This window comes from Myotis nattereri (assembly GCF_964212035.1).
Source record: "Myotis nattereri genome assembly, chromosome: 3".
NCBI lineage: Eukaryota > Metazoa > Chordata > Mammalia > Chiroptera > Vespertilionidae > Myotis > Myotis nattereri.
Window position 1 is genome coordinate 103,220,154 of NC_138077.1, and position 22,696 is coordinate 103,242,849.

At 44.4% G+C, this 22,696-nt stretch overlaps 1 protein-coding gene across 1 annotated transcript in view; it reads right to left on the reverse strand.

Moving 5' to 3' along the window:
• The window catches only part of MED12L (mediator complex subunit 12L), a gene marked incomplete at its 3' end in the record, with an annotated part of 370,596 nt that extends 352,799 nt beyond the window's left edge, over window positions 1-17,797 (reverse strand). The window contains exons 1-2 of the mRNA XM_081086020.1: window positions 17,612-17,797; window positions 16,570-16,810 (exon numbers count right to left, since the gene is read on the reverse strand). Coding sequence (XP_080942146.1) covers window positions 16,570-16,668 — 99 coding nt within the window. The 5' untranslated portion in view covers window positions 16,669-16,810; window positions 17,612-17,797. The remainder of the gene's footprint in view (window positions 1-16,569; window positions 16,811-17,611) is intronic.
• Between the last annotated feature and the right edge of the window lie 4,899 nt (window positions 17,798-22,696).

Here is a 22,696-nt window from a genome sequence, read left to right on the forward strand (position 1 = left end):
GAAGCCAGATTTTCTTCATATTCTTCAGCCAAAACAACATATTGTAACAGACTGAATGTAGAACTCAATGTGAGAATCCAGACATTAAAGAGATTTGCAAAAATGTAAAACAATTTTCACTGTTGTGTTTGGGAAAATGGCTACTGTTCATAAGAAATATTTTCAAAATGAAAGTGTATTAATTTTAAATGAACTATATATATTTCTAAGATTTCTCAGTTTTCATTTCTAATACAGTAAATATGGAGATATAACCTACATAAACAAAAGCTCTATGGAGTCCTCAAATTTTTTTTTACTATTTTAAAGAGGTCCTAGGATCATAAGTTTTTAGCCTAAGCTAAAAATGTTGGTATATTCTTATACTCATCACTCTCTTTTCCATACTGTGTCTATCCTACCATCCAAATAACCTCTTAAAGCCTTTCTTCATTTCTTCCCAACCCAAATAGGCCAATAAACAAACCCCAAATGATGTCCACATCAAATCCTGGAATCTGTGAATGGTACCTTATTTGGAAAAGGGGTTTTTGCAGATCTTGAGAGGAAATCACCTTAGATTACCCAGGTGGGCCCTAAATCCAATAACAAGTATCCTTATAAAACACTCAGAGAAGAACAGACACACAGAGAAGGCAGCCATGTGAAGACGGAGGCAGGAAATACATTGGGGTGGGCACAGAGAAGCCAAGGAACACTTAGATCCATCAGAGGGAAGGGAGAATTCTCCCCCTAGAACAGTGGTCGGCAAACCACGGCTCGCGAGCCACATGCGGCTCTTTGGCCCCTTGAGTGTGGCTCTTCCACAAAATACCACCTGCGGGCGCGCACGTACCGTGCGATTGAAACTTCGTGGCCCATGCACAGAAGTCGGTTTTCGGCCTGGGCGAAACAAGTATACAAGACGAGTGTGGATGGGAGAGGTGGAAGGGGTCGACCTCAGCGAACGTGCCTCAATCAGATTGAGGACATTTTTAGCAAAGGCCAGCTTAGGAGTACCCTAATTAAGTTAATAGCAATGTACCTATACCTATATAGATTAAGTTCAAAAAATTTGGCTCTCAAAAGAAATTTCAATCGTTGTACTGTTGATATTTGGCTCTGTTGAATAATGAGTTTGCTGACCACTGCCCTAGAGCGTCCACGGGGAGTGCGATGCTAGACCAGTGATGGCGAACCTTTTGAGCTCAGCGTGTCAGCATTTTGAAAAACCCTATCTTAACTCTGGTGCTGTGTCACATATAGAAATTTTTTGATATTTGCAACCATAGTAAAACAAAGACTTACATTTTTGATATTTATTTTATATATTTAAATACCATTTAACAAAGAAAATCAACCAAAAAAAATGAGTTCGCATATCACCTCTGACACGTGTGTCATAGGTTCGCCATCACTGCGCTAGGCCCTACTGACACTTTCTTTGGACTTCTATTTTCCAGACTATGAAAGAATAAATTTCCATCATTTTAAGCCTCCCAGTTTGTGGTAACTTGTTATGGCAGCCACAAGAAACTAATATACCAACCACCAAGACTGGAATGTCAGTGACCACCTAGCTACTCAGTCTTTGCCTTAATGTGAGTGACCCTCAGAGCCACTGTCCTCTCAAACTGTGACCCTTAGTCATCTAAAATAGAATTCCCGGGGGGAGAGAAAATGGCGGAGGTTTAGACAGACGTGTCGGTGCCTTGTCCCGGAACAGATAAGGGCGGGCAGCTGAAACGGGTAGCATACAGCCCGAATAAGCAGAGGAGATTCAGCTGAGACAGTCTGCAGCCAGGAAAGACAGAGAAATCCTAGATAAAGGGAACGGTTAGAGGCTGAGGCTGAAACCTCTCCGGGTGCGCCGGCACAGCCGCGGAGATCGTGCCATCTTGGGTGACTGTCGCCGGCATCCAGAGACCAGCTACTAACCCGGCAACAACGGCTCTCAAGCAGCGCGACTACGTGAACTCAGAGGAACTCGGCTTCTCCCCACAGAAAGGTTAGACTTTCCCCAAAGGTGTGGTTTGCAGTTTAGGTTGGAGAGTGGAACGCGCGCAGGGGGGTGGGGGCTCTGCGCCCCACAAAGACCGCGGCCGTTGGAGCCAGCGTGACCCACGAGTGTGGAAGGGCACCCCCAGGGCTGCTGGCAGAAGGGAACGCTATAAATAAGCCCACAGTTGGACGGGACACAAACGGGCAGCCTCAGATTACGCCAGTTTGCCGGCTACTCGGTGCCAGGAGCCAGAGTGCGCGCAGAGACTTCGCGCAGATTTGGAAGGTGAAGCATTGCGAGTTCGCACAACTTCCCAGGCTCTTAAATCTGTGCGTTTGATTGTTGAACCCAGTGCAAGGGACTACCCAGTTGGGGTCAGTCACAGAGCTTGTAAGGGAAGGCTGTTTTGGGGGAGCCTGGGAAACAGAGCGGGGAGTGACTACTGGAAAACCAGCTCTGGGCGGAGGACATTCCCAAACCAGCTTCCGGTACAATAGAGAACACCTGGTCAGAGAGGTCCTATACCCTCGGAGGTCAATCCCGACGCACTGCCACCCAGAGGCAGAGCCATGAACTGACTCTTCTGTAAATACAGATAAGGGCTGTCTGGGAAACCAATGTAGCCTGCCTTAAAATCAGGACTGTGGCTTACAACACAGAGGAACAGTGTATCAGAGGAAAATTCAACATTCTCCTGAATACCTGGTGTGCCAAAAAGAGGAGCATAAGATCTGAAGCACCTTCATTACAGCCCATTTTTTTTTAATTATTTTTTTTTTAATTATTGTTTCACCTTTTAACTAAGAAACCATTTATTTTCTTTTTTCATCACCTGATATTACCCTTTTAATTACTACATTTTTATTTTTAACCAGTATTATTACTGCTGCCATTTTACCATTTTTTTTTTTAAAGTGTCATTTTATTTTCTCTTTATTTTATTTTGGGACTAAGGTTCTCCATTCTATTTTCATCGTTCCTTTAGCATCATTTTCCTCTACCTCAATTGTGCTGCTGTGCTAAAACTCTCTTCCCCACTTTTCCCCTTTTGCTGTCCTGTTTCTCTTACCCTATTCCTGCTTTAGATTTTCCCTATTCTTCATACGCCCTGTCTAAATTTCACCCTACTTATATATCCCTTTTCCAATCACCTGCTCTAAATCCTTATCCACCTCTCCCTTATCTTTCTTCACTATCCAAATTTTTTATTCTCTCCTTTTCTCTATTGTTCTGTTGTTGCTTGCTCGATTGTTGAGTATATTGTGTTGTTTTTTTTTTTTTTTTTCTTTTCTTTAAGGATTGTATGTGAGGTTGTTCTGCTTTTTCTTTTTCTTTTTCTGTCTCCCATTCCCCCTCCCCACCCCACCCCCGGCCAGTTATTTTTGTGCTTCTGCTTTCCCTTGCCTCACTTGATATTATTGGCTGTTTGTAGTTTGTATTCACTCCAGAGATCCGTTGCTGGAATTTGTTGGGATTAGTGGCGGTTCTATCGGAGTTTTCTCCTCATATGAATAGTCTCCTCCCCTCTTCTACTTCATTCTATTTTTCTTTTTTTTTCTTTTTCTTCTTCTTTTTTTTTTCTCTTTTTTTCTGTTTTTCTCTCTGTCTTTTTCTCTTCTTTCTTCCTTACCCCCCAACTCTCTTAGCTTGGGTGGCCATCTTTATTTGGGGTTATTAATACCGTAATTCATTTGTGTTCAGTGCCTGGTACGTTGTGCCTTGTTGTGTTGTATTTTGTGCCTTTAAATCAACGCAGCAGATCCAAGCAACAGCGGCCTCCTGATCTCCACACGCTCTGTCTGAGGAACAGCTGCTGTGGGTGAAGCCTCCCTCCACCAGCCAGAAGAGCCACAACAGCTGTGAACAGCACCCATCAGAAGACCCGCTAACAACAGAGGAGCAGCTGCTACCACAACCGCCCAAGGAGCAACCACAGCCCGAGGAGCCACTGCCACCTAGGGAGCAGCCACTGAACGACTCAATATCTATATACGTCAGTGAGATCAAACATGGGTAGACAAAGAAATCCCCAAAGGAAAGAAAAGGAGGACTCACCAGAAAAGCAGCTAAGTGATACAGAGGCATACAACATGACAGAAAAAGAATTCAAAATAAGGGTCCTAGAGTGCATACACCGGATGGAGGAAAAAATCGACAACTTATCCAAGAAGCAAGAAGAAACAGATGAAAAAATCGACAACTTAACTAAGACTCAAGAAGAAATGAAGTGCGATATAGCTGCAATAAAGAACACCATTGAAAGTATCAACAGTAGACTAGGAGAAGCGGAAGACCGAATTAGTGAATTAGAAGACAGGGAAGCAAAACACACCCAAACTGTACTTCAGTTGGAGAAAAAAATTAAAAGACAGGAGGAGAGCCTAAGGGAGCTTTGGGACAACATGAAACGAAACAACATACGAATAATAGGGGTGCCAGAACAACAGAAAGAGGAACAAGGATTAGAAAACCTATTGGAAGAAATAATATCAGAAAACTTCCCTGAGGTGGGGAAGAAAAAAGTCACACAAGCCCAGAGAGTCCCAAGCAAGGTGAACCCGAAAAGACCCACACCAAGACACATCATAATTACCATGGCAAATGTTCAGGACAAAGAGAGAATCTTACAGGCTGCAAGAGAGAGACGGAAAGTTACATACAAGGGATCTCCCATTAGATTATCAAATGATTTCTCAACAGAAACACATCAGGCCAGAAAAGAATGGACGGAAATTTACAAAGTGATGCAAAGCAAAGGACTGAATCCAAGAATACTCTATCCAGCAAGGCTATCATTCAAAATTGAAGGGGAAATAAGAAGCTTCACAGACAAAAAAAGGCTAAGGGAGTTTATCACCACCAAGCCAGCAATGCAAGAAATGCTAAAGGGACTGGTGTAAAAAGAAGAAATAAAAATCCCAGAAAGAAAACAGCCACACACACAAAAAAAGAAATGGCTACAAACGAGTACCTTTCAATAATAACTTTAAATGTAAACGGGCTAAATGCTCCAACCAAAAGATATCGAGTGGCTGAATGGATAAAAAATCATGACCCATACATTTGCTGTCTACAAGAGACCCACCTCATTAGAAAGGACTCACACAGACTGAAAGTGAAGGGATGGAAAACTATCTTTCAGGCTAATGGAAAAGAAAAGAAAGCTGGGGTAGCAATACTTATATCGGACAAAATAGACCTCAAAGTGAAGGCCATAACAAGAGATACGGAAGGCCACTTCATAATACTAAAAGGATCAATACAACAAGAAGATATAACCCTGATAAACATATATGCACCCAATGCAGGAGCACCCAAATACATAAAAAATCTTCTGGAAGATATCAAAGGAGAGATTGACAACAATACAATCATAGTAGGGGACTTTAATACACCACTGTCATCACTGGATAAGTCCTCTAGACAAACAATCAGCAAAGATACAGCAATACTAAATGACTCACTAGATCAGATGGACTTAATAGACATCTTCAGAACACTTCACCCCAGTGCCACGGAATATACATTCTACTCAAGTGCTCATGACACATATTCAAAAATAGACCATATATTGGGTCACAAGCAAAGTATCCCCAAATTCAAGAAGATTGAAATCATAAAAAGCGTCTTCGCAGACCACGATGGCATAATATTAGAAATAAACTGCAATAAAAACAACCCAAAATACTCAAACACCTGGAAGCTGAATAGCATGCTATTAAATATTGATTGGGTTACCAATGAAATCAAAGAAGAAATTCAAAACATCCTGGAAACTAATGACAATGAAAACACAACAATCCAAAACCTATGGGACACAATGAAAGCAGTCCTGAGAGGGAAGTTTATAGCTCTACAGGCCTATCTCAAAAAACAAGAAAAAATGGTAGTAAATCAGCTAACTCTACAACTCAAAGAATTAGAAAGAGAGCAACAAGAAAACCCCAGAGTGAGCAGAAGGAAGGAGATAATAAAGATTAGAGCAGAAATAAATAACATAGAGACCAAAAAAATAATACAGAAAATCAATGAAACCAAGAGCTGGTTCTTCGAAAGGATAAACAAGATTGACAAACCTCTAGCCAGACTCACCAAGAAGCAAAGAGAGAGGACCCAAATAAACAAAATCAGAAACAATAGTGGTGAAATAACAACAGACCCCACAGAAATACAAATGATTGTTAAAAAATACTATGGACAGCTCTACTCCAACAAACTAGACAACCTGGAGGAAATGGACAAATTCCTAGAAAAATACAACATTCCAAAACTCAATCAGGAAGAATCTAAAAATCTCAACAGGCCAATAACTATGGAAGAAATTGAAGCAGTCATCAAAAAGCTTCCAGCAAACAAAAGCCCAGGACCAGACGGCTTCACAGGGGAGTTTTACCAAACATTCAAGGAAGAACTAAAACCTATCCTCCTCAGACTACTACAAAAAAGTCAAGAGGAAGGAACACTTCCAAGCTCATTCTATGAAGCCAGCATCACCCTAATACCAAAACCAGGTAAAGACAACACAATGAAAGAGAATTACAGGCCAATATCCCTCATGAACATAGATGCCAAAATCCTCAACAAAATCTTAGCAAATCGGATCCAGCAGTACATCAGAAAGATCATACACCATGACCAAGTAGGATTTATCCCAGGGATGCAAGGATGGTACAATATCCGCAAATCAATAAACGTGATACATCACATAAACAAATTGAAAGAAAAAAACCACATGGTCATATCAATTGATGCAGAAAAAGCATTTGACAAAATTCAACACCCATTTTTGATAAAAACTCTCAGCAAGGTGGGAGTAGGAGGATCATACCTCAACATAATAAAAGCCATATATGACAGGCCCACAGCCAACATCATTCTCAATGGACAAAAACTCACACCATTTCCCCTAAGAACAGGAACAAGACAGGGATGCCCCCTCTCACCACTCCTGTTCAACATAGTACTGGAAGTGTTAGCCATTGCAATTCGGCAAGAAGAAGAAATAAAAGGCATCCAAATTGGAAAAGAGGAAGTAAAACTGTCCTTATTTGCAGACGACATGATATTATACATACAAAACCCTAGAGACTCCATCAAAAAGCTACTAGACTTAATACATGAATTTGGCAATGTAGCAGGATACAAAATTAACCCCAAGAAATCTGAGGCATTTCTATACACCAATAGTGAACTTTCAGAAAGAGAGATTATAAAAACAATCCCGTTTACCATCGCACCAAAAAAACTAAGCTACCTAGGAATAATCTTAACTAAAGAGGTAAAAGACCTCTACTCAGAAAACTACAGGACGTTGAAAAAAGATATAGAGGAAGACATAAACAGATGGAAGAACATACCGTGTTCATGGATTGGTAGAATCAACATCATTAAAATGTCCATACTACCCAAAGCAATCTATAAATTCAATGCACTTCCCATTAAAATACCAACGGCATACTTCAGAGATCTAGAACGAACTCTCCAAAAATTCATCTGGAATAAAAAAAGACCCCGAATAGCTGCAGCAATCCTGAAAAAGAACAAAGTAGGTGGGATCTCAATACCAGATATCAAGTTGTATTACAAAGCCACTGTTCTCAAAACTGCCTGGTACTGGCACAAGAATAGGCATATAGATCAATGGAATAGAATAGAGAGCCCAGAAATCGGCCCGAACCAATATGCTCAATTAATATTTGACAAAGGAGGCAAGAACATACAATGGAGCCAAGATAGTCTCTTCAATAAATGGTGTTGGGAAAATTGGACAGATATATGCAAGAAAATGAAACTAGACCACCAACTTACACCATACACAAAAATAAACTCAAAATGGATAAAGGACTTAAATGTACGACAGGAAACCATAAAAATTCTAGAAGAATCCAAAGGCAACAAAATCTCAGACATATGCCGAAGCAATTTCTTCACTGATACAGCTCCTAGGGCACTTGAAACTAAAGAGAAAATGAACAAATGGGACTACATCAAAATAAAAAGCTTCTGCACAGCAAAAGAAACCATCAACAAAACAACGAGAAAACCCACTGTGTGGGAAAACATATTTGCCAATGTCATATCTGATAAGGGCCTAATCTCCAAAATCTATAGGGAACTCATACAACTTAACAAAAGGAAGATAAACAATCCAATCAAAAAATGGGCAAAGGACCTAAATAGACACCTTTCAAAAGAGGACATTCAGAAAGCCAAGAGACATATGAAAACATGCTCAAAGTCACTAATCATCCGAGAGATGCAAATCAAAACAACAATGAGGTACCATCTCACACCTGTCAGACTGGCTATCATCAACAAATCAGCAAACGACAAGTGCTGGAGAGGATGTGGAGAAAAAGGAACACTTGTGCACTGCTGGTGGGAATGCAGACTGGTGCAGCCACTATGGAAGACAGTATGGAGTTTCCTTAAAAAACTGAAAATGGAACTCCCATTTGACCCTGTGATCCCACTTCTAGGAATATATCCCAAGAAACCAGAAACACCAATCAGAAAAGATATATGCACCCCTATGTTCATAGCAGCACAATTCACCATAGCTAAGATTTGGAAACAGCCTAAGTGCCCATCAGTAGATGAATGGATTAGAAAACTGTGGTACATCTACACGATGGAATACTATGCTGCTCTAAAAAGGAAGGAACTCTTACCATTTGCAACGTCATGGATGGAACTGGAGAGCATTATGCTAAGTGAAATAAGCCAGTCAATGAAGGAAAAATACCACATGATCTCACTCATTCATGGATAATAGAGACCATTATAAACTTTTGAACAATAATAGATTCAGAGGCAGAGCTGCCTCAAACAGATTGTCAAACTGCAGTGGGAAGGCCGGGGAGGGTTGGGGGGCAGGAGGTAGGGGGGTAAGAGATCAACTAAAGGACTTGTATGCATGCGTATAAGCATAACCAATGGACATAAGACACTGGGGGATAGGGGAGGCTGGGGGACTGTCTAGGGCGGGGGGATAAAATGGACACATATGTAATACCCTTTGTAATACTTTAAGCAATAAAAAAATTAAATAAAAAATAAATAAAAATAAAAATAAAATAGAATTCCCTTACCACCCTTGAATGGCACCTCGTTGACTGGACCGTAATATCTGAACGTCTCAACACAGCATACAAAACCACCATAACTTAATCACACCTTTCTTTCCTGTTCCAACCCAGCTACCCCAATCCTGTACACCCATCATGCCTCAGGCCCACAGCTCAGAGCAAACCCCATGTTCCTTCAGGCCTCTGACCCTTGGCCCATGTTGGTCTAACGCTCTTCCTAGAATTAATTTCCTCCCATATTCTCATCCCCATCCACTCCTACACATCCTCCAAGTTCCAGACTCAAAAATCTAGGTCCTGTCAAAAAATGGGCTGCTCCTTCTTGTTGCCACAGCACTTTGCACACGCCTCTCAAAGAATATCTGAAACATGCTATTGCTCACTCACGAGGCTCTAGCTCCCTCTACACCAGACTCTCTCAAACTTGGAACTACTGACATTTGAGGCCAGATAATCCCTTATTGAGGGAGGCTGTCCAGAACATTGGAGAATGTTAACAACATCCCTGGCTTCTACCAACTACATGCCAGTAACAGCATGTGTGCGCACATGCAAACATGGACACACAAGCACACACACGGTTCTAATGTTAGTGGGGGAGAGGGAGGTGCACCTCCCCCCCGATGAAAACCATTGCTCTATACTGAAGTCTTTGGGGGCCTAGGACCATACCCAATGCTCTTAGCATTCCTTTATTCTTACATCCATTTATACAAGAAATTCTGAGTCCCAGGTATGGGTCAGGCACTGTGCTCAAAGTTAGGCATATGGCAGGAAGTAAAAATCTGGGCCCTGTGATCATGAAGCCACAGGGCCTGCAAGGTATTCAATAATATTGGGTGAATGACTGAGTTTGTTTGGCAGGCATATACATACTAATGTTTCCCTCAAAGCATGAAAAATAAAACCCAAGGGCTAAATTTTTTTCTCCTCTTCTCAGGGCCATAGCATTGCAGAGTAAGGGGGAGCCATTTCTATAGACTGCCATATAAGTGTTGCTCTCTGGAAGTGGGCAATTGGTACAGCTTGTGTGTTTGTATCTCCAAGAAAGCTACCCATAAATAAAGGAGTGTCTCAATCAATAAAAAGAAAACTCTATAGGAACGTTCCCCTACACATGCACTGCCCACAAACGCCAACGCCAGGCTATCTATGCCAAAGGCCACAGAAGGACTGCGAGCCTTCCACCAAAACCACAAAGAGTGGAGTGCCTGAGCTTCCGGAGCATTCTTCCCTCTGCCTAAGAAACACCATCCAAGATTCAGACAAGCTCAGAGAAGACCAAGTGGTGAGCCGAGCAGTCCCCAGCTCACAGAGCTCTGCATGCCCTAAAATCAGAACAATTCTCATTGCCGGGGCAACGTGAGGGTGCTCACCAGCAGCGAGGCTGTTTACAGAGGAAGGCCAAGTAAAGTTGCAAGAACAAATCAGGACACACAAGTGTGTGGCCCAGATCTGCCTTAACAAGTCACGTTAACCTCTCTGGGACTCAATTTCCTTTTGTATTGAATGACAAAATTAAACTGCCTCTAAATTGCATTCTAGCTCTAAATATACCTGGTCTCCCCCCTCTCAAAATATAGACCCACAGAATCTCCCTCTCCAAACAAAACTGAACAGAGCTCTTCCTCCTTTCCTAATAAAACTCTTTTTGCCAAAAGTGGAAATAAATAAAGGAGCCACTTCAACTTCACCTCCGCATCTGAGAAGCACTGGGCAGGGTTCAGAGTGCTGCCACGCAGGCACTGTGTCTGCTGTGCACTCAGGAAGCCAGAGAGCAGGAGAGTTCTGGAAAATGTGTATTCTCTGAAAAGGGGGCTCATGTTGTGATGATTTGAGGGTGCCAGAATTTAAATGGGAAGTACCATGACAACATTAGAATGCTTTCAGCAACAAGAAATTGACAACTGGTCCAACAATAGCTACACCACCTGGACATCTACCATTTTACTTAACAAGAAGTTCAGGGAGAGGTGGTCCCAAGGTAAATTCAGTAGCTTTAACAATTTCATAAAGCCACTCAATTGCCTCCTCTTGTACTGACTTTTCATCCACAGCCTTGTTGCCTCGTGGTACAGAGAGACTCCTTGGCTCCAACTACCACATCCTCTTACTACTTTTCCAAAGACAGGAAATTAAGGAGCTATCAGGAATAAAGGGTACTCTTCCCCTGTGCCTATATTTTTTTTCTGTAAAGAAAAAATTCTTCTACAGAAGTCCAGTAGTAAATTACCATTAAATGTCTCTAACCAGAATTAAGTCATCTGCTCGCTCCAAAATTCAAGAAAGGCTAGGAAAGTGAGATCTGGCTTTTCTTAAAAAACTTTTTTATAGGAAGTGGATAAGGGAAACCTGGGATAAGAATGATGGTGAAGCACCAGCCAAGTTTCTGCAACATAAAAGTAGATCCAGTGGTGTGCTGGCAAATGCTTCAAAACCATTTTTTTTATTTTTTTTGGAAGGGGGTGAGGGTGAAGAGGGGGAAAAAGCAAAACAAAAAGCAAAACAAAACTCTAATTTGTAGCACTTGCCAATATCCTTGGTGTGAATATTCCCATTGAGCTAGATTTCAAACTACCAACATAGTATTAACCAGCTCACAAAATTCCTGAAATTTTTATGCTCAGCAGGTACAAGCACACCACTGAATGTATACCTTGCACTTGGTAATAATTTAAGTTTACAATGCTCCTTCATATTTAAAACACTCTAGATGATTCGGTGGTATTCTCCCAGCTCATAGGTGAGGGAAAAGACACAGCACCCCAAATCACACAGCACATGTGACAGAGCTGAAGTGCTCACATGAGAACCCCCACCCCAACTCTACCACAGTATGCAGCATCAGGTGTATAAGTGTCTGTATCTACATCCTATAATATCCCTCGGCCTACCTATCAGCTAAAGGGCTCTAGTTTGGTTAAGAAACAATAACAAAGACCAATTCCTGTAAACTCAGTCAAAGTTACCTAATAATTATTCTATAAGGTATATTCTTCTATGACAGTAGTAGTACATGGTTATTGTTACAGCTTAGAATACAAATTAGTACAAAAAAAGAAAAATCACCCTTAATCTCATCCTCAAGAGATAACAACTGTTTGAATGTGGGTGATAACCTTTTCAGAATATTAGACACACAGGGTGGGGCAAAAGTAGGTTTACAGCTTTGAGTACGTGAAACACAGAGTTTATTCTTGAACTATCATTTACTAATTATTTTATTATTTTCCATGCAAACAACTGTAAACATACTTTTGCCCCACCCTGTATATTTTTTAAGAAGTCATGCTATTTTGCAATATAAAGACATTTTTCTTTATTATGAAACATAGAGACATAGGTTGAAGGTTGGTATAATGAGCTCTGCTGTGGCCATCACCCAGCTTCAGAAATTATCTACAGACATTTAAAAGTCAGTGTTTCCACTTCCCTTCTCAGGAAGGAATGTGTAGGAGGGAGGCCTCTCCCTCTGGCTTTCCCCTCAGACTTCAGGCTGAGTCAGCCAGCTCCTTGCAGTGCTGCTGGGAGAACACTACTGAAGAGAACTCTTCATCATGCCACTCTTCTCATGGGTCCCTCCAACTCCTCCAATTCCTGTCTTGTCTGTCAAGAAGCCTCAGAAGTAGGGTTCAGAGCTCATTAAATACATCACAATTCTTGGAATTTCCAACTTCTGCTAGCTCCATTCTTCCATGTCTGCTTTGCCCTCATGTCTAGGTGCACGCACCCCATGGGAGGCCCTGCTAACTGGTTTAACTAAAATCCTAGGACTGTGTTCATCCTCATCTTGCCCTACTTAGTACCCAGCCAACCCAGCAACTTTCAGACCTCACTTCCTGGCACTATATCTCCACAGGCACCAGCCCAAGTGAAATACCGAAAAGACTGAAGGATAGTGGCTGCACCCCAAATTAACAGCTTTGCATGAGTCCCCAGAGTGCCCAGTTGAGACCCACACCCAGAGTCAAAAATCTCTGCAGCCCAGACAAGTTCAAAGAATAGCCTCATGGGACAAAACAAGAACTGCTCCCCAGGGCCCCAGTTTAGCCAAGTGCCTGCAGGAGGGAGCTGTGGATATTTAAAGACTGAGGAATAGAATACTACTCTGCTATAAACCATGCACAGCTGACAGAAAACAAGACTATGCTGGGAACCACGATTAGAACAAAACTTCCAGGGGAGAGTAGCTAAACTCATTTGCACTATTTTGTACCAAAAGGTACTAACACTTGGAACAGTGTCTTTGTCTAAAGATTCTAACACATCAAAGAGTGGGGAGCAGGTCAGAATAAGCGAGAGTGGTCTACAAGTTCTCTACAGATAAGACATAAACTAAAACAATGATAGTCAAACTTACACAATTAAAACTCACAGCTACAGTAATAAGAATACTTTCTACCAGGAGAGGTTTTCTCACACAAATGTAATGCTAATTTAGCACCATGTTCCTGAATTTCTCTGAAAAGCACCATTATACTAATTTACAAATGAGAAGTTATGCACCTTGCCCAAGACCACACAACTGCAAAGAGGCTGAACCAGAATTCATGTTCAGGTCAGTACAAATGGGAAGTCCACACTTCCTCCATTAATCAGCATTTCCCACAAGGCAGGACACACAAAGGTGGCCTTTTTTGTTGTTATTCTTAATCCTCACCAGCAGATATTCTTTCCATTGATTTTTAGAGGGGGGGGGGGGGAGGGGGGAGGAAAAGAAGAGAAATGAGGAGGGAGAGGGAGAAAAAGAGAGAAATATCATGTGAGATACACATCCATTGGCTGCCACCTGAACATGCCCCAACGTGGGGTAGGGATTGAACCCAGGCACATGCCCTAGATCAGGAATCGAACCAGCGACCCTTTGGTGCACACGCGGTGGTGCTCTAACCACTGAATGCACTGGTCAGGGCAAACTTTTAAGTTCTAATATTATCATCTTGTTTAAATCCTTATAGTCATGTGTACATATGTAATATTAAGTAAATAAAAAATTTAAATTATAGACATGAAATAAATTTTACATGTTATGTGTATACATGAAACATAAAAAGTTTCTTAAAAGATAATTTAAAGGAAACATTAGGATAAAAGAACAGGCGATACAGAGATAGGGTATAAATTCTGAGACAAGACATAAATCACTGAAGCTTGTAGAAAACACTGCTCACCAGACCACCACACCACCACCCAAGAACAGCCAAGCACCTGTTTGTTCCATACTGTACTCAAATTTGACTATAGTCACACATAACTCTAACTCTGCTCCAGGGAGATAAAATGCGGCTGCTTTGAGGGGAAGGGCACAACATCAGTACAACAATTTAGCACAAATCATCCTTAACACAGTATTGGTTGACATAAATTCTGGTTTGGTGGTCCAACTCCTCTGCTTATCTGCCACACACCTTGATTAAGTCCAGTCCCCTTTTCTGGGCTTCAGTTTCACTTTGTCAAAAGAAAGTTACCACAAAAGTAGACTGTAAGGTCACTTCCAGTTTTAGAATTCCATAAACTGTTGCAAGATCCTAAAATCCCAAATTATTTTTTCCAGAATCATAGAGGCCCCAATCCTAAATGAGTGTTGATCTGAGAAATAAATGGTCAGTCTATGTTTTCAGAGAGCAAAGTATTAACAGCACAATATATGATAAAGTCCTGTGGAGTACAACACACTCTCTAATGAATGGCATCCCAGGCCACCATACCTCAACTGGGAATGCTATCAATTATGCTGCCCTCTAGAAAGATGTAGCAAGACATGAATTACAGGATGACAAAGATCAGCCAATCAATGCACCTGTCCCAAACAAAACTCTAAAAATTTCCTGCCACTGCCCTAGCCAGTTTGGCTCAGTGGATAGAGCGTTAGCCCAAGCACCTAAGGGTCTTGGGTTCGATTCCTGGTCAAGGGCCACGTTCAGGGCACTTGCAGAAGGCAATCAATAGATGTGTCTCTCTCACATTGATGTTTCTCTCTGTTTCTCCCCCTCCCTTCCGCTCTCTCTGAAAATCAGAGGAATAATACCTGCGATGAGGATTAACAACAAAAAATTTCCTGCCGCTAATTTTTAAATTAGTAATTTTCATTACATTTGGTCCTTCATGTGTTGTTTCCAGTCCTTAACAATCAAGTTTATTCTGAGTCAAGGAGAATAAATGGGAAAGAAATCTTTTAAAATCTCAAACTTATATTAAGCCTCATCTGAAAACTACCTGTAAAACTTTTCCAGTTCAATTTGAATTACTCCACAGATGCTCAAACATATTTAGTGTGCTAAACTTCTAAAAGTTGTCACTCCTTATTTTTCAGAAACATTATTAACAGTTGGACCAGAACATTTTTTCTCTATTATTGAATTAGATACATTTATCAAAAGGGAAGTCTTAAGGGAACCCTCCTTGCCTTCTTTACAGAGCCCTTTCTGTGATGTCAGTGGGCCTGTAAGCTTTTAAAATAGGGTCTTTAGATTCCAGAAAGAAGTTCTGAAATGCGCTCACTTCTTGTTTAGCTGAAGAAAATAGAGGATGGGTGGGCTGCAACTGACAAACTCAGAAAGCACAGCTGGGTAGCAGGTAATCTTAAAAAAAAAAAAAAAAAAAAAAAAAAAAAAAGCAAATCCCTGAGCAAATTGTGTAGCCAATGTTGATCATTATAACTGGAGAGTTGTTACATAATTACTTGTTAACTACTGACAGACAATACATGGCTACGAAAAGCCATGGTTACTCTAGCCATTGAAGACAGTGTAACCAGTGCACCAGTCAAGGTTTCTCCAATTAATTTCGGGACCTATTCCCTTCCAAGGTAACCCAACTGCTTTTACATATACAAAATAGACTCCAGCAATTAAGCCAATAGCCTCTGCGGACGAAATCAGTGTTTCCGGTAATATTGATCTTTAAAGGGGAGACGAGATATAGAAAGAAGTAGGTTCAAAGAACTAAATACTTATCACCTCGATAAAAAAGACTTCATTCTAAACTGAAAATTCTGAACAGAAAAGCCCCCCTCCACACACACACACACACACACACACACACACAGGCATTCGCCTGGTTCCTGCTCAGCTGGCGCAAAACACAAGACCTGTATCGGATGCACCCCATCCCAACATTTTCCAAAAAGTTTACGAAGATTTACCGAAGCGGCGGGAAGAAAAATTAAGCATGCAGAAGCGGGGGAGAGCGAACTGGAGGATTATGGCAAAGAAGAACCCGATGAAGCGCCCAGCAATGCCATGCAAGGCCCGCTAACCGAGTAGTGACCCTGCACTGCACCGGAGGAGCAAGCGCCCCAGTGGAGCGCGGGAACTGACAGCCGTTCGGTTTATGCTGCCGGGGCGAGGTGGGGGGGGGGGGGGGGCAGTCCCCAGCCCAGCCCCCGCCGCCAGTCCCCTCCGCGACCCTTCCCCTGCAGCGCTGCCGTTGCCAACTTGGCCCCGGGTCAGCGCTGCGGACCGCGGCCCCGGTTGCCCGGGAGGCCGCCGGCGCCCTTACCTCCTTCTGCTTGGGGTCCTGCGGGTAGACGTCCGGCGGCCCGAGCCGGGGGCGTTTCAGCGGTCTCTGCTCATAGCTGAGAAGCCCGAAGGCGGCCATGATCTCTCATGTTAACCGGCAAAATGAATGAGAGTTGGAGCTGGAGCTGGAGCAGCCGCCTCTGAGCACCAGGGAGCAGCACTTTGCAGACAGACGACTCCCTCTCTCCCCCTTCTCACTCGCTTGCTCGCTCGCTGTGGCGCTGCAGGAAGAAATAAAGCAGGTTGGATGCTGCCTCTGCCAGGCACGCAGACACGCACTGATGGGGGCAGCCTTCGGCCGGCACCCGGCTGCGCTGGAGCCCCAGGACGCACCGCTTTTGTGCCGGCGAAGGGGCTGCCTCCAGCCGCCTCCCTACACACCGGGTCCCCAGGGGGAGGAGAAGCTGATGGGAACCTGCGACTTTTCTCCCCAAAGGACCCAAACCCACCCCAGTCGGACGCAGGGCAGGGCGTGGGGGAGGGGCCCCGGGAGGAAAAAAAAAAACTTTTCTCGGCGCCCTGGCGGGTGGCCAAGTGTTTGCCCCAGGCAAGGGTGGCCTTTCAGCCCGGGGCGGAGGCAGCGGAGCGGCCCGCCCCCGCCCCTCTTCCTCGGCGGGGATCCTTTGCGGCCGCCACGCGCCCCGCAGACCTCGCCACCTAGGCGCGGAGCCGGCCGGGGCTGAGAGAGAGAAAGAGGCCTGGAGGGGATGGGGAGGCAGGGATGCGGCCGGCGAGGAGGCGGCGGATGCCTCCCGGACGCCCGCTGGGCTCCGGTGGCGCACCGGCGGCTCCGGGCAGGCGCCGAGCCGCGCAGCAGGCGGTCGCGGCGGCTGGAGGGGGCCGTGCTCACCGTGGCGCGGGGCCGACTTAACCCTTTGCTGCCCCTCCAGGGGCTGGGGAAGGGGGTGAGGAGGGTTGGCTGAGCCGACGGGGGCAGCCATCCCGCGGGCGTCTCGGGCCCCTCCAGGCCGGCGCCCTCCTCCCCGCCGCCGCTCCTCCTCCCACCCACCCCAACAGTTTACCTGTTGGTCCCCCGCTAATGGGCAGGGGCCGGCGGCGGCACTCCGGCGGCCGCAGCCTCCATGATTCGGGTTGGGATGGGGGGTAGGGTTAGATTTTATTTCTAAGATATCAGTGTCGTCGGGCCACCTCCGGGGACGCCGCGAAGTTTGCGGCTGTCTGGGGGCGGCAGGCTCGCCGCCGCCGTCCTCGCCCCCGGCCCGGGAGCGCGAGCTTCCGAGTTGGCGGACGGCGGCGCGCCGGCTGCACTGAGCATGCCCAGCTCGGCGGCCGGACCGCGGAGGCGGCGGCTGCGAGCGCCCGGGTCCACCGCTCCGGGTTTTCGCAGCCGCAGAGCGCGCAGCCCGCGGCTCCGGGCGCCGGGACCGGCCCCGGGTGAGAGCGGACGAAGGAAGGGGCGCTCCGGGACCCCGCTCCCGGCCGCGGGCAGCGCCGTCCGCCGCGACCTCTCCTGAGGTCGCTGTCCCCGTGGCCTGGGCTGAAAATCTCACCTGCGCGCGGCGTGCGGAAGGAGGGAGGTGATACTCCAGGGGAGACCTTAGTCCTCCAACCCGCCCGCTCTCCGCGCTCGTTGCGGGGCGTGGGCACCGAGATGCCGGGCCACCTACCCGGAGACTGCGAGGCCCGAGCTGCGGGGGCGAGCCCGGCCCTGCCCGAAGGATCCCGCTGCACGCTGCGCCCGCACTTGGCTAAGAATGATGGCTGCCACTTACGGAGCCTTCACTTGGTGCCAGGACCTTTGACAGTAAAGGTCTCTGACCCTTAAAGAAACCTTACAAGGTTTTACTGTGCCCTTTTTATAGGGAGAGAAACTGAGTCAGCTCAGGGAGGCCCAGGGACTTGCTCAGAGCCATGTAGCCTGATCCGAAGCTTCTGACCCATTCTCCTGGGCTTGCATTGGAAGTACAGGGTCCTGAACTGCCCGTGACTGATTGTGTCACGTTCCCACACCATAAGGAATTTCTCGGCCCCTGGTTCTAACCTCTGTAAGATGGCGGGCAGAATGTGATCCAAAGACTTTGTACAACGCCTGGCGCATAGTAGGTGCTCAGGAGATGTTGGCCAAATCTGAGTATCTATTTATGACTGTAAGCAAAGGGAAAGGAAGAAAAGAGTAGATAAGGCAGTGCAGTAGAAGCTAGTTTCTCACCCCTGACCTTGGCCTATTAGCACCAAGGCAGCTTGAGGCCAAGTCACACCTGTAATTGTTTGGCTTCTTTACTCCATGTGGGCAAGTACTTTGAGAGAACAGTTACCCTCCCTCCACTTGGAGGCATTTTTTTTTTTTTTTTGTCCACCTTCTGCACCCACCCTACCCCAATGACTTATCTTCCACTGATGCCCTGGTGTAACTTCCAAGCTGAACTTGCCCTGTGACATAGGCATCTATCAACTCCTCTTCCTTGCTTGAAAAAAACAAGTTATCTAACTTTATTAGGAAAATTATCAAACATACTATAAAAGCAGAAGAAATGCTGTAATGAACTTCCAAGTACTCATCTTCCAGCTGTGACAGTTATCAGAATTTTGCCATTCTTGTTTTATCTTCCTCACCCCCAGTATATAGACATACACTGGAGAGAACATTTATTGTTCAACCTAGGCACAGCCCAGAATGTGGCACATAGTGGGCACTCAGAAAAAAACGTTCATTTGCTGGTGTGGATGGAAGATAGGTGGGTGGGTGGGTGGATAGGAGTGTGGAAGGATAGATCACTAGTGGTACTTTGGGGATGCCTTGTGCTGATACCCTAGTCCAGTGGTTCTCCACCTTCCTAATGCCGCGACCCTGTAATACAGTTCCTCATGTTGTGGTGACCCCCAACCATAAAATTATTTTCGTTGCTACTTCATAACTAATTTTGCTAATGTTATGAATCGTAATGTAAATATCTGATATGCAGGATGTATTTTCATTGTTACAAATTGAACATAATTAAAGCATAGTGATTAATCACAAAAACAATATGTGATATATGTGTTTTAGGTGACCCCTGTGAAAGGGTCATTCCACCCCCAAAGGGGTCGCGACCCACAGGTTGAGAACCGCTGCCCTAGTCTGATGGGAGATGTAACCTAAATTCTCCCCCTGTATACCTAGGCAACAACCTCTACCTGGCCTCCACAAAGGAGAAACTGTTGAATCACTCAAAATCTTAGCTAACCGTAAAGATTTTATTTTAAAATCAAAATGTGTTAATAATGTGTCTCTAGGGTTTGAGGCGGGAGGGAAAAGGATAGCTCTCCCCCTGTTGGTCTCCCTTCATAGCTTTCTTAACTATTTCTCTTGTTTTGAGACAACCTGTCATGGGTTCATTAAGAGAGAGCTTTAATACATTCAAATATCATTTAATTCCTCAAAAATCATTCTTTCACTACATGGACTGCCCATGGGCATTTTGCTCCCTCACCCTGGCATTTGTGCTCTCCCCAATCCACACCCATTTACCAATCCAACAATTTCTCCTTAATCCCTGGCCTCAGTTAGCTCTCACTACTATTCCCAAATAAAGAATTCCCAGGCCTTCATTTTTTGATAGCTACCTGGGGACAGTCCCTGGAGTCTGGATTATATGATGCTCACCCCAAACTCTTTAAAAAATATGTTTTTATTGATTTGAAAGAGAGAGGAAGGGAGGGAGAAGAGAAAAAGAGGAAGGGAGTGGGAGAAAGAAACATCAATATAAGAGAGAAACATTAATCAGCTGCCTCCTGCACACTCCCTACTAGGAATAGAGCCTGAAACCCAGCATGTGCCCTGACAGGCAATCCAACCAGCGACCTTTTAGTGCATGGGATGATACTCAACCAACTGTGCCACACCTGCCAGGGTCCAACCCAAACTCAAAGTACATAATGATTCTTCATTTCTTTCAGTCCCCTTAGTACAGTGGTTCTCAACCTTCCTAATGCCGCGACCCTTTAATACAGTTCCTCATGTTGTGGTGACCCCCAACCGTAAAATTATTTTCGTTGCTACTTCATAACTAATTTTGCTACTGTTATGAATTGTAATGTAAATATCTGATATGCAGGATGTATTTTCATTGTTACAAATTGAACATAATTAAAGCATAGTGATTAATCACAAAAACAATATGTAATTATATATGTGTTTTCCAGTGGTCTTAGGCGACCCCTGTGAAAAGGGCGTTTGACCCCCAAAGGGGTCGTGACCCACAGGTTGAGAACCGCTGCCTTAGCATGTATTTTTCACTAGCTCTTCTTTTAACACCTCATTATTTATTGACATGCATTCAGCTATGCCACAAAAAACAGTCTTGTTTCCCCATCCCTGCCTTACTCTCTTGCTCTCCTTCCATTCTTGAATACATCTTTAAGCTGACTTAAGCCAGTTGACATAGTGGGCTTAACATGGAAGCCACTGTGTTCTATGGTCTGCTTCAATTTCCATCACGGTGCTGGTTAACACAATGGATAACCACAAATTCTGGAAAAATGTGAGTCTCATTTGCTACTGTCCCTGTAATGGGCATCTTATCTTCACCAGGCTAATGACAGCCCCCCTCCCTGAGCCTAGGAACAGTTTGCGTGGAACAGGATTACTCAGAGAAAATCATAGGCTTCCCTAGACCTCAGCCTAGAAAGAAGGTGAGTTCAGACACCTGAGGAAGTTTAGTATAGCTGGTGAGAGAAAGGGGTTGAAATGTGGCTGGGAAAGGAGGAATTATAAACCATTTTAAACATATGGGACTTTATCCTCCAACGATGACGCTAACTGTCTAGAGCTGCTTCTGTGCGTTGACAAGTATTTAAAAGCTGACCCTTTTTCTTGGTCATCTCCAAGGGCTTCTCAAAGACCACTTAGTAACTAACCTCCCTGGCTGATTATGCTCCTACTGCAAGCCCTGGTCTTCAGAATTCTACAAGGAGTTTCCTCATAGTTGAGACCTCTCCTTTTTTTAAATCCTCACCCAACGATATTTTCCCCATAGATTTTTAGAGAGAATGAAAGGGAGAGGGAGAGACAGAGAGAAACACTGATGTGAGAGACACATCAATTGGTTGCCTCCCCCCCACCAGGAATGGGAGCCTACAACTGAGGTACGTGCTCTCGACCAGAATTGAACCAGGAACCCCTTAGTCACCAGGCCAACACTCTATCCACTGAGCCAAACCGGCTAGGGTGAGACCCCTTTTCTTTGGCAGTCCCTTTAAGATGGCCCATGGCTGGCTTTCTCTTTCTATGTTTGGTCTGCAGAAAACACACAGATGTCCTTTGTCTGCACATACTCTAATGCAGGCATTTTCTCACAGCATGGATGCATCCTGCATGCCACACTTCTTCACCTTCAACGTTCTCTAGTCTAAGCCAGTGGACAAATGTCAAGTGCCCAGGCTAATTGTCTTTTCAAAACTCTTTTCACAAGACTTGAGGTGAGGACTACAATTTCTTTAGCAAAAGGCAAAGACACAATTGTATTTGCAGAGCAGATTTCAAAAAATGAGAGTAGAGAATGGCTAGGAACAGAGGCAAGGTATTCCCCATCAGAAGAGGAAGAATGATCCGTTAACTGTATTTTGCAGATTAGCTGGTGAAGTTCTAGAGGTAAAGTAACTGGTACAAGCCAGGATCAAACTGAGATTCCTCTGACTGTCCAACTTAGACTCATTATTGTCAGTGTGCTACAGATATAAACAATAATTTACATAACATGTAAAAGTGAGCCTCAGTAGATAGGTCTGGTATAAGAGAAGCAAAACTCCCAACAGCTCACTCTGGAATAGAACATGCTTCCACTCAGGTGGGAAGACACAATTCTCAGTGCAGGGTCTGTAGGTAAAGTTGCTGTGTCTCCCCCTGGGATTGATGCTTGTCCAGGTATATATAGTACTGTGTTTTTGTTTTGTTTTTTTAATTAAATCTTTATTGTTCAGATTATTACAGTTGTTCCTCTTTTATCCCCCATAACTCCCCTCCACCCAGTTCCCACCCCACCCTCTGCCCTTACCCACCCCCCCACTATCCTCATCCATAGGTGTATGGTTTTTGTCCAGTCTCTTCGCGCACCCCCAACAACCCTTTCCCCCCACCCCGAGAATAGTCAGTCCACTCCCTTTCTATG